The sequence below is a fragment of the Ranitomeya imitator genome, chromosome 1 (assembly GCF_032444005.1).
Source record: "Ranitomeya imitator isolate aRanImi1 chromosome 1, aRanImi1.pri, whole genome shotgun sequence".
Lineage (NCBI taxonomy): Eukaryota > Metazoa > Chordata > Amphibia > Anura > Dendrobatidae > Ranitomeya > Ranitomeya imitator.
The window spans coordinates 46,581,555-46,594,942 of NC_091282.1; the positions used below are offsets into that span (position 1 = coordinate 46,581,555).

At 48.0% G+C, this 13,388-nt stretch overlaps 1 protein-coding gene across 3 annotated transcripts in view; it reads right to left on the bottom strand.

The window, feature by feature from the left end:
- WDR7 (WD repeat domain 7) overlaps positions 1-13,388 on the bottom strand; it is a 418,087-nt gene that overhangs the window by 340,131 nt on the left and 64,568 nt on the right. For all 3 annotated transcript variants that reach the window (XM_069746037.1, XM_069746038.1, XM_069746036.1), the window contains one exon: positions 12,914-13,109. In XM_069746037.1, coding sequence (XP_069602138.1) covers positions 12,914-13,109 — 196 coding nt within the window. The remainder of the gene's footprint in view (positions 1-12,913; positions 13,110-13,388) is intronic.

A 13,388-nucleotide genomic window follows, 5' to 3' on the forward strand; every position in this document is an offset into this window, starting at 1 on the left:
TCCCAGCAGACCTTGGACTCATTTGTCGGTTGATTTTATTACGGATCTACCTGTGTCTGCAGGGAACACTGTAATCCTGGTGGTGGTGGACAGGTTCAGTAAAATGTCTCATTTTATTGCTTTGCCAGCTTTGCCTAATGCCAAAACTCTGGCGCAAATCTTTGTCAGGGAAATAATAAGACTGCATGGGGTTCCTACGGATATTGTTTCTGATCGGAGGGTGCAGTTTATCTCCAAATTCTGGAGGGCGTTTTGCACCCGTCTGGGGATCCATTTGTCTTTTTCTTCGGCGTTTCACCCACAGTCTAACGGGCAGACTGAACGGGTTAATCAGAATTTAGAGACATATCTTAGATGTTTTGTATCTGAGAATCAGGAGGACTGGGTGACCTACTTACCGTTGGCTGAATTTGCAGTTAATAATCCCTGTCAGGAATCAACTGGTAAGTCCCCATTTTTGGGGGCATATGGGTTTCATCCGCAGTTTAGTTTGTTCCATGGTGATCGCCCTTCTGGTTTACCGGAGGAGGAACGGTTCTCTCCTTCTATTTCTACGATTTGGCAGGGGGTGATTAATAATTTGCAAAAGATGGGTTCCAAATATAAGAGTGTGGCTGATCGGAGACGTTTGTTGGGTCGGTACCTGAGTGTTGGTGACTTGGTGTGGCTGTCCTCAAGGAACATTAAGCTAAAAGGTTCCATCTTGGAAATTGGGTCCCAGGTTTATTGGTCCCTATAAGATCCTAGCCGTCGTCAATCCGGTAGCATTCCGCCTTGCTCTGCCACCTACTTTTAAAATCCACAATGTGTTTCACCGTTCTCTTCTCAAGAAGTATGTGGCATCTGCAGGATCTTCACCTCTGCCACTTTCTCCTGTCATTGTTGATGGTAATCTGGAGTTCCAGATAGCCAAGGTCTTCGATTCTCGTCTGGTTCGTCGGTCACTTCAATGCATGGTACATTGGAAGGGGTACGGTCCTGAGGAGAGGATGTGGGTTCCAGCTTCCGACGTTCATGCGACCAGACTGGTTCGGGCCTTTCATGCGGCCCACCCAGATAAACCAGGTCCTGAGGTTTCCGGAGGTCCCTCATAGAAGGGGGGGTACTGTCATGGAGTTACCGCGACAGAGCAGTACCAGAAGACCACGGTGTCTGACAGCTTCTGCTTCATCGCTGAGAAGAAGCACTTCTCCTTTGTATTAAAGGTGTTTTGTTTTCTTTCAGCAGGACAGAAAATTCTGTGGAAAAATTCATGTGGAAATTACTGCTTTCAGCTGTGCTTGGTTAGCCACTCCTCTCTCCTATAAAAGCTAGGCCTTCTGGTCAGATCTTTGTCTGAGATAGCACTTGCTTGAAAGACCTGGAGTAGTGAGGAGCTGGTGTTTGGAGAGCTGGAGGAATTTATTGTGCGACAGTTGTATGGTTTGTACGTTTGGAAAATTCCTCAACCTTACCTGCTTTATTTACCCTCCCCGTCCTTCACACCCTGGTGGTTACCTCTGTTATTTGTGAGAGCATATTTTGTGTGAGTAGTTTTCTTTTTACCCTTGTCTTTGTTCCCCTGTTTGTCGGCTTGGTGTACTGTTGTACACGGTAGCACCTCTCTTCCCCGGGTGTGGGAGGGGGACAGACGCAGGGCGGCAGTCAGGAGACAGGGCGAGGGCGGAGGCCCCGGCATCCTCACCATCTGAGGTATCCCGGGGAACAGGGCGAGTTAGGGCGCCCCCTAGAGCTAGGGCCAGGAAAGGTGCCCCTGGTCCCAGTTAACTCGCCAATCCAATCGTGACACCATTAAACAAAGAAGAACTGCTTAAATTTTTGCGCCAGAAGCAGTGTGCAGGACTGGTGGAAAGCATGCCAAGACGCATGAAAGCTGTGATTAAAAATCATGGTTATGCCACCAAATATTGATTTCTGAACTCTTCCCGAGTTAAAACATTAGCATTGTTGTTTCTAAATGATTATGAACTTGTTTTCTTTGCATTATTTGAGGTCTGCAAGCAATGCATTTATTTGTTATTTTCTCATTTTCAGAAAATAAATACAAAATTTATTGCTTGGAACTTCGGAGACATGTTGTCAGTAGTTTATAGACTAAAAGAACAATTTACATTTTACTCAAAAATGTACCTATTAAGAGAAAAATCAGAGAAACTGAACATTTTGGAGTGGTCTCAATTTTTGCCAGAGATGAATATATGGCTGTACCTGGTACTGTAGCCTAGCAACACTCATATATGGTCGTACCTGATGCTGCAGCCTAGCGTCACTCTTACATATGGTCGTTCCTGGTACCGCAGCCTAGCATCACTAATTATATATATATATATATGGTCGTACTTGGCACTGTAGCAGTATAGCACCCCTCCTACATGTGGCCATACGTGGTACTGCATTATAGCACCTCTCCTACATGTGGCCATACCTGCTACTGCAGTATAGCACCTCTCCTACATGTGGCTGTACCTGGTACTGCAGTCTGGCACCCCTCCTACATGTGGCCATACCTGGTACCGCTGTCTGGCACCCCTCCTACATCTGGCCATACTTTGTACTGCAGCATAGCACCTCTCCTACATGTGGCCGTACCTGGTACTGCAGTATAGCACCCCTCCTACAAGTGGCCATAACCGGTACTGCAGTATAGCACCTCTCCTACATGTGGCCATAACCGGTACTGCAGTATAGCACCCCTCCTACATGTGGCCATAACCGGTACTGCAGTATAGCACCCCTCCTCCATGTGGCCATACCTGGTACTGCAGTATAGCACCCCTCCTACATGTGGCCATACGTGGTACTGCAGTATAGCACCCCTCCTACATGTGGCCATACGTGGTACTGCAGTATAGCACCCCTCCATGTGGCCATACCTGGTACTGCAGTATAGCACCTCTCCTACATGTGGCCATACCTGGTACTGCAGTATAGCACCCCTCCTACATGTGGCCATAACCGGTACTGCAGTATAGCACCCCTCCTACATGTGGCCATACCTGGTACTGCAGTATAGCACCCCTTCATGTGGCCATACCAGGTACTGCAGTATAGCACCCCTCCTACATGTGGCCATACCTGGTACTGCAGTATAGCACCCCTCCATGTGGCCATACCTGGTACTGCAGTCTAGCACCTCTCCTACATGTGGCCATACCTGGTACTGCAGTATAGCACCCCTCCATGTGGCCATACCTGGTACTGCAGTCTAGCACCCCTCCTACATGTGGCCATACCTGGTACTGCAGTATAGCACCCCTCCTACATCTGGCCATACCTGGTACTGCAGTATAGCACCCCTCCTACATCTGGCCATACCTGGTACTGCAGTATAGCACCCCTCCTACATCTGGCCATAACCGGTACTGCAGTATAGCACCTCTCCTACATGTGGCCATACCTGGTACTGCAGTATAGCACCCCTCCTACATGTGGCCATAACCGGTACTGCAGTATAGCACCCCTCCTACATGTGGCCATACCTGGTACTGCAGTATAGCACCCCTCCTACATCTGGCCATACCTGGTACTGCAGTATAGCACCCCTCCTACATCTGGCCATACCTGGTACTGCAGTATAGCACCCCTCCTACATCTGGCCATAACCGGTACTGCAGTATAGCACCTCTCCTACATGTGGCCATACCTGGTACTGCAGTATAGCACCCCTCCTACATGTGGCCATAACCGGTACTGCAGTATAGCACCCCTCCTACATGTGGCCATACCTGGTACTGCAGTATAGCACCCCTCCTACATGTGGCCATACCTGGTACTGCAGTATAGCACCCCTCCTACATGTGGCCATACCTGGTACTGCAGTATAGCACCCCTCCTACATGTGGCCATACCAGGTACTGCAGTATAGCACCTCTCCTACATGTGGCCATACCTGGTACTGCAGTATAGCACCCCTCCATGTGGCCATACCTGGTACTGCAGTCTAGCACCTCTCCTACATGTGGCCATACCTGGTACTGCAGTATAGCACCCCTCCTACATGTGGCCATACCTGGTACTGCAGTCTAGCACCCCTCCTACATGTGGCCATACCTGGTACTGCAGTGTAGCACCCCTCCTACATCTGGCCATACCTGGTACTGCAGTATAGCACCCCTCCTACATGTGGCCATACCTGGTACTGCAGTATAGAACCCCCCTACATCTGGCCATACCTGGTACTGCAGTATAGCACCTCTCCTACATGTGGCCATACCTGGTACTGCAGTGTAGCACCCCTCCTACATGTGGCCATAACCGGTACTGCAGTATAGCACCCCTCCTACATGTGGCCATACCTGGTACTGCAGTATAGCACCCCTCCTACATGTGGCCATACCTGGTACTGCAGTATAGCACCCCTCCTACATGTGGCCGTACCTGGTACTGCAGTATAGCACCCCTCCTACATGTGGCCTTACCTGGTACTGCAGTATAGCACCCCTCCTACATGTGGCCTTACCTGGTACTGCAGTATAGCACCCCTCCATGTGGCCATACCTGGTACTGCAGTCTAGCACCCCTCCTACATGTGGCCATACCTGGTACTGCAGTATAGCACCCCTCCTACATCTGGCCATACCTGGTACTGCAGTATAGCACCCCTCCTACATCTGGCCATACCAGGTACTGCAGTATAGCACCCCTCCTACATCTGGCCATAACCGGTACTGCAGTATAGCACCTCTCCTACATGTGGCCATACCTGGTACTGCAGTATAGCACCCCTCCTACATGTGGCCATAACCGGTACTGCAGTATAGCACCCCTCCTACATGTGGCCATACCTGGTACTGCAGTATAGCACCCCTCCTACATGTGGCCATACCTGGTACTGCAGTATAGCACCCCTCCTACATGTGGCCATACCTGGTACTGCAGTATAGCACCCCTCCTACATGTGGCCATACCAGGTACTGCAGTATAGCACCTCTCCTACATGTGGCCATACCTGGCACTGCAGTATAGCACCCCTCCATGTGGCCATACCTGGTACTGCAGTCTAGCACCTCTCCTACATGTGGCCATACCTGGTACTGCAGTATAGCACCCCTCCTACATGTGGCCATACCTGGTACTGCAGTCTAGCACCCCTCCTACATGTGGCCATACCTGGTACTGCAGTATAGCACCCCTCCTACATGTGGCCATACCTGGTACTGCAGTGTAGCACCCCTCCTACATCTGGCCATACCTGGTACTGCAGTATAGCACCCCTCCTACATCTGGCCATACCTGGTACTGCAGTATAGCACCCCTCCTACATGTGGCCATACCTGGTACTGCAGTATAGAACCCCCCTACATCTGGCCATACCTGGTACTGCAGTATAGCACCTCTCCTACATGTGGCCATACCTGGTACTGCAGTGTAGCACCCCTCCTACATGTGGCCATAACCGGTACTGCAGTATAGCACCCCTCCTACATGTGGCCATACCTGGTACTGCAGTATAGCACCCCTCCTACATGTGGCCATACCTGGTACTGCAGTATAGCACCCCTCCTACATGTGGCCGTACCTGGTACTGCAGTATAGCACCCCTCCTACATGTGGCCTTACCTGGTACTGCAGTATAGCACCCCTCCTACATGTGGCCTTACCTGGTACTGCAGTATAGAACCCCTCCTACATGTGGCCATACCTGGTACTGCAGTCTAGCACCCCTCCATGTGGCCATACCTGGTACTGCAGTATAGCACCCCTCCTACATGTGGCCATACCTGGCACTGCAGTATAGCACCCCTCCATGTGGCCATACCTGGTACTGCAGTCTAGCACCTCTCCTACATGTGGCCATACCTGGTACTGCAGTATAGCACCCCTCCTACATGTGGCCATACCTGGTACTGCAGTCTAGCACCCCTCCTACATGTGGCCATACCTGGTACTGCAGTATAGCACCCCTCCTACATGTGGCCATACCTGGTACTGCAGTGTAGCACCCCTCCTACATCTGGCCATACCTGGTACTGCAGTATAGCACCCCTCCTACATCTGGCCATACCTGGTACTGCAGTATAGCACCCCTCCTACATGTGGCCATACCTGGTACTGCAGTATAGAACCCCCCTACATCTGGCCATACCTGGTACTGCAGTATAGCACCTCTCCTACATGTGGCCATACCTGGTACTGCAGTGTAGCACCCCTCCTACATGTGGCCATAACCGGTACTGCAGTATAGCACCCCTCCTACATGTGGCCATACCTGGTACTGCAGTATAGCACCCCTCCTACATGTGGCCATACCTGGTACTGCAGTATAGCACCCCTCCTACATGTGGCCGTACCTGGTACTGCAGTATAGCACCCCTCCTACATGTGGCCTTACCTGGTACTGCAGTATAGCACCCCTCCTACATGTGGCCTTACCTGGTACTGCAGTATAGAACCCCTCCTACATGTGGCCATACCTGGTACTGCAGTCTAGCACCCCTCCATGTGGCCATACCTGGTACTGCAGTATAGCACCCCTCCTACATGTGGCCATACCTGGTACTGCAGTATAGCACCCCTCCTACATGTGGCCATACCTGGTACTGCAGTATAGCACCCCTCCTACATGTGGCCATACCTGGTACTGCAGTATAGCACCCCTCCTACATCTGGCCATACCTGGTACTGCAGTATAGCACCCCTCCTACATGTGGCCATACCTGGTACTGCAGTATAGCACCCCTCCTACATGTGGCCATACCTGGTACTGCAGTATAGCACCCCTCCTACATGTGGCCATACCTGGTACTGCAGTATAGCACCCCCTCCTACATGTGGCCATACCTGGTACTGCAGTATAGCACCCCTCCTACATGTGGCCATACCTGGTACTGCAGTCTAGCACCCCTCCTATATGTGGGCACATCTGGTACCGCAGCTCAGCCAAATTTATACATGTGATAATTATAAAAACCTAGAAATAGCTAAAAACCTGACAAATATCCTGCAATAGCCATGAGTATATTCTGTGCACAGCTAGATGCAATTGTTAATCCCCAGCCGTATTATTGCCTTTGTGGCCCATCAATGAGGTCTTTGGTGTCATTAGCTGCAGGTATTAAGAAAATAAACAGCCTGAGGGCAGTAAGACTGGAGAAGATGTCTGCCGAGGTACAGGTACGGGGGGGATCACATGCATCCAGTGCAGCCCGGCAGCACATACACAGAGGGATCCATGCTGGGAGATAGAAGCAGTCCAGCTCCGTATAAGAAACTGAGCATCATCCCAAAACTGAACGCTCAGTAGCGGATCAGCAGCCGCTCCGCACTGCAGCACGCGACCTTCTATTTCTATATGAAAGGTAGCCGGCCCCCTGTATCATTATTATATCCCACCCAATTATCACCTATACACATGTAAGATGGCTTGGAATAGGACCACTGGGACCTCCACCGATTACAGTAATGGGGGGCACAAAGTCTCCTGTGTGGATGGACTTGTAGTGCACATACACAACCACTGCTCCATTCACTTCTAAGGGACTGACAGACAGCCAGGCACCATCTTTTGCACCGGATTGGTGGGAGTCAAAGGATCGAGCATCCCAACACCTATAGTGCACCTTACGGGACCACCGCTCCTAACTGTCTAAGGGACTAACGGAGATGGCCAAACACCATCTCCACGTATGTTCGCTGATTGCTGGGACCCTCAATGATCAAGTGATCAGTGATCCCGACGGGCCACCAAGCAAATGCCCTTTGGTGGCAGTCTGTTTACATTAGGCTGTTTTTGGCGCTAAAGATAATAACATAAACCCCTTCTCTGCCCCAAATCACCTGGCATAGACCAGAGCTATGCATATTAACCCCTCCACAGCTCTTTCCTGCGTAGATCACCTTGAATAGACGATGACCCCGTTCTTCTCTATAAGTTCACCAGGGATACAGAGATATTAACTCCTAGCGTACCTCTTTTGGTACAGATCACAAAGGATGCACATATTACCACCCAGTGTCTGCTACACATCTCCACTGCAGGTAAATATATACACACACACAGTACAGACCAAAAGTTTGGACACACCTTCTCATTTAAAGATTTTTCTGTATTTTCATGACTAAGAAAATTGTACATTCACACTGAAGGCATCAAAACTATGAATTAACACATGTGGAATTATATACTTAACAAAAAAGTGTGAAACAACTGAAATATGTCTTATATTCTAGGTTCTTCAAAGTAGCCACCTTTCGCTTTGATGACTGCTTTGCACACTCTTGGCATTCTCTTGATGAGCTTCAAGAGGTAGTCACCGGGAATGGTCTTCCAACAATCTTGAAGGAGTTCCCAGAGATGCTTAGCACTTGTTGGCCCTTTTGCCTTCACTCTGCGGTCCAGGTCACCCCAAACCGTCTCGATTGGGTTCAGGTCTGGTGACTGTGGAGGCCAGGTCATCTGGTGTAGCCCCCATCACTCTCCTTCTTGGTCAAATAGCCCTTACACAGCCTGGAGGTGTGTTTGGGGTCAATGTCCTGTTGAAAAATAAATTTCCGTTTCCCGTTTTTTGCCGGAGAGGGCTGGCATCGTGGTCAGAAGATCTAGGAATCTGAGGGACATTTTAGTCCATAGCCAGTATAATGGCGAGAGTGTGAACACCTTTTTGGATTCTGAGGCTGTTCGGGTGGGAAGTTTTCCCTGCGGCCGATGTGTTGCGTGCCCAAACATTGAAAGAATTGGTAATTTTCCCAACTCCGACGGGTCACGTGAATTCACAATTAGGAAGAGAATCACGTGTATGAGTAGGAATGTTATCTATATGGTGACATGTCCCTGTAATAAAAGATATGTTGGGATGACTACACGTCAATTAAAAACACGTATACGTGAACATGTTTTGGGCATCGTCGCAGCTGCTGGGGTGGAGGACATCTCCACACTGAAGACATTGCCACGCCATTTTAGTAAATTCCATGACTGCGATGCCAGCCAGCTCAGGGCTAGGGGTATTGATCTATTGGAGGTGGGAGTCCGTGGAGGGGGTAACTTTCTGCGTTTAGCCCGCATTGAGTCTAGGTGGATCTGGACTTTGAGCACAGTCCACCCTGCGGGCCTTAATGATAATATTAGCTATGCACCCTTCCTATGAACACTGGTCTTCGCTGTGGTTTGGGCGCCATAGTGCGGTCATTGTTTGTTTTTAATTGTTTTTAACACTTGTTTTGTCTGTTTGTTATCTTAGTTTATTCTGATCCCACTTTGTCTGGACATGGTTTTGGAGTTGTGGCACCAGGACTTTCATTTATCTACTGGATTACCAAGTTATACAGGAATGGAAATACTTTCGAATTGCAAAAGATTATGGATCCTTTGGCCATCGGGCCCTATTTGGACTGCGACATATACAGTGGGGCAAAAAAGTATTTAGTCAGTCAGCAATAGTGCAAGTTCCACCACTTAAAAAGATGAGAGGCGTCTGTAATTTACATCATAGGTAGACCTCAACTATGGGAGACAAACTGAGAAAAAAAAATCCAGAAAATCACATTGTCTGTTTTTTTAACAATTTATTTGCATATTATGGTGGAAAATAAGTATTTGGTCAGAAACAAAATTTCATCTCAATACTTTGTAATATATCCTTTGTTGGCAATGACAGAGGTCAAACGTTTTCTGTAAGTCTTCACAAGGTTGCCACACACTGTTGTTGGTATGTTGGCCCATTCCTCCATGCAGATCTCCTCTAGAGCAGTGATGTTTTTGGCTTTTCGCTTGGCAACACGGACTTTCAACTCCCTCCAAAGGTTTTCTATAGGGTTGAGATCTGGAGACTGGCTAGGCCACTCCAGGACCTTGAAATGCTTCTTACGAAGCCACTCCTTCGTTGCCCTGATGGTGTGCTTTGGATCATTGTCATGTTGAAAGACCCAGCCACGTTTCATCTTCAATGCCCTTGCTGATGGAAGGAGGTTTGCACTCAAAATCTCACGATACATGGCCCCATTCATTCTTTCATGTACCCGGATCAGTCGTCCTGGCCCCTTTGCAGAGAAACAGCCCCAAAGCATGATGTTTCCACCACCATGCTTTACAGTAGGTATGGTGTTTGATGGATGCAACTCAGTATTCTTTTTCCTCCAAACACGACAAGTTGTGTTTCTACCAAACAGTTCCAGTTTGGTTTCATCAGACCATAGGACATTCTCCCAAAACTCCTCTGGATCATCCAAATGCTCTCTAGCAAACTTCAGACGGGCCTGGACATGTACTGGCTTAAGCAGTGGGACACGTCTGGCACTGCAGGATCTGAGTCCATGGTGGCGTAGTGTGTTACTTATGGTAGACCTTGTTACATTGGTCCCAGCGCTCTGCAGTTCATTCACTAGGTCCCCCCGCGTGGTTCTGGGATTTTTGCTCACCGTTCTTGTGATCATTCTGACCCCACGGGGTGGGATTTTACGTGGAGCCCCAGATCGAGGGAGATTATCAGTGGTCTTGTATGTCTTCCATTTTCTAATTATTGCTCCCACTGTTGATTTCTTCACTCCAAGCTGGTTGGCTATTGCAGATTCAGTCTTCCCAGCCTGGTGCAGGGCTACAATTTTGTTTCTGGTGTCCTTTGACAGCTCTTTGGTCTTGACCATAGTGGAGTTTGGAGTCAGACTGTTTGAGGGTGTGCACAGGTGTCTTTTTATACTGATAACAAGTTTAAACAGGTGCCATTACTACAGGTAATGAGTGGAGGAAAGAGGAGACTCTTAAAGAAGAAGTTACAGGTCTGTGAGAGCCAGAAATCTTGATTGTTTGTTTCTGACCAAATACTTATTTTCCACCATAATATGCAAATAAAATGTTAAAAAAACAGACAATGTGATTTTCTGGATTTTTTTTTCTCAGTTTGTCTCCCATAGTTGAGGTCTACCTATGATGTAAATTACAGACGCCTCTCATCTTTTTAAGTGGTGGAACTTGCACTATTGCTGACTGACTAAATACTTTTTTGCCCCACTGTATGTAACCATCAGTTGTCTGTATCGATCTGACTACTAATTGTGGTCTAGTAAATATGACATATATATGCTATATTGTGTAAAGTCTGGTGTCCTGGGGCTGTTGTTAATTTTAGCATTTATACCCTATTCTGGTGTATTATATTATACTATTATATTATGACTGTATGTATATACTTCTGTCTGCTGCTAGCCCTTTGTACTCTATGATATTCACAATGCGGCCCTGCAGTGTAAATCGGCTATTCCTGTTGCTTGGTTACCCAATGCGTCCTCCGGCTTCTGTGCGCCTGCGCGTCTCCGTGGCTGCGGTTGGGCGCTTGTGATCAGAGGGGCTCCCTTGGTCTCTGGCGTCTTTCTGCCGCTCGGGGTGGTTGCCGGCGTCGCAGTTCCTGTGACGGCGTGCTACTATTTCCCGATACTTACAGTATTGTTCCCCATCGTTCATTTGTTGTCACTGGTCACAAGACGCGTCTTCCGGCCTCTGTGCGCCTGCGCATCTCTGTGGTTGTGGTTGGGCGCGGGTGATCATGTGGGGCCCCCTTGATCGCCTGCGTCCCTCTGCCGCTCGGGGTAGTTGCCGGCGTTACAGTTGCCATGACGGCGCGCTACCATTTCCGGTTCACTATGTCCTTGTACTTCCGGGTTTTCCTTTTTTAAACCATTCGCAATCTATGCCCCCTGACGAAGGTTTGGCTTCCGAAACGCACGTTGGGGCGGAAGCGCGTCCTCAGGACTGGCAGTCTGCTTTGCGGTGGGTAATTTCTGCGGTGGTTTCTAATATCATACTGTGGCTCATTTAGTCGGTACCATTATTCCCATAGCACGGCAATATTGTTTGCGGCAGTGCTGTGTGGGATCTTTATTATGACTATGGCCTAGATTACTGTGTTTAGTCTCCGCCTGCGGATGTAATTCCCCACTAATATATAGTAGCATTATTTTCGTTATTTACGTCTTATATTCTGGTATTTATTAAATTAGCTACTAGCATTGGTAGTCTGTGTACTTTTGAGTAGACTTGCGTCTCCTGAGTACGCGCCTCCTGCGACTCTTACAATGCCCTCACTTATGTTGCCTTTTTGTGTTACCTCTCTTACACTTGTTGTCTGTGGTTTTATTAATTGTTAATAAAGTGTTATTTGATACGGTATCTGTTTGACCTTTTATCATCTTTTCTCCGTATTACTATGGCTGATCCGAATAACTAAAGCAATTGTTACCATCCACCTCTCGTGTCTCCCCTTTTCCTCATAGTTTGTAAGCTTGCGAGCAGGGCCCTCATTCCTCCTGGTATCTGTTTTGAACTGTGATTTCTGTTATGCTGTAATGTCTATTGTCTGTACAAGTCTCCTCTATAATTTGTAAAGCGCTGCGGAATATGTTGGCGCTATATATATATATATATATATATATATATATATATATATATAATTATAAATATACAATTTTTTTATAATATATTATATATTTATTTAATATCAAAGAAATAGGTTTCTTTCTCCACTTATGAGCCACTTTTACTTCCTCTTGAACTCACCATCCACTATAAATAAAAGCAAACCGTTCAACTCCTTCTAGCTCAACTCAAGACAGACTTGCCAGCATAGTGAAAGGTCTTTTACCTCTTTCCTGAGCTGAATTCACATCTACACTTCTCAGTGCTGCTGCATAATTTCCTCCATGTGCTGTGAATGGCAGAGATCATAGCAGCTAAGAGTCAATTGCTAATCAAGAGCCTGAGGGGGTAAAAACTGGTGAAAATGCCGGATGCAAGGCATACAATGGCCAAAAATAATGGTAGTCCTCATGTATACACACAGGACGGCTTATTCTGACAGCTATTTTAACCCCATACCTTCCCGAAACACGAGAGATGTTAGCGTTTATACTAGAAAACACACGCGGCCTGACTCCGCCGCACTGGGTGGAACAGTGTAATCGTACTTTGTGGAAATGAACTTACCGGTATCCATCTGCCAGACGTAGACAGAGCCGTCTGAGCAGCCGACCACCAGATAGTCGTCCGATGGCCTCCACTTTATGACTTGGATGGGAAAGAGATGGCGGGAGGCCAGCATGATGCATTTTCTCTCTCTCAGACTCAGGAGGCCGACGGAGTGATCACTGGCCACCGAGCAGATGCAATGCTGCACTCGTGTCTGCAACGGAGAGAGCAAAGGAGACGTCACTCGGTGTTTGCGTGCCGCGACATCAAAACATCATAGTGGATATGGTGCAGGCTCGGCTCCTGAGCCCGCTCCATCCATCTGCACCAGACATATATGGCAGCCAACACAAGCGCAGCTTAAATGCCACTACTGAGATAGGGGTGTCTGTCCCTTTAACCAGTTCATGACCAGGATAGCCACATTTTCAGACGACATTGTACATTTTAACAACTCATTTTCTCATTTGGATACTTAAATTTTTGCCTTTTT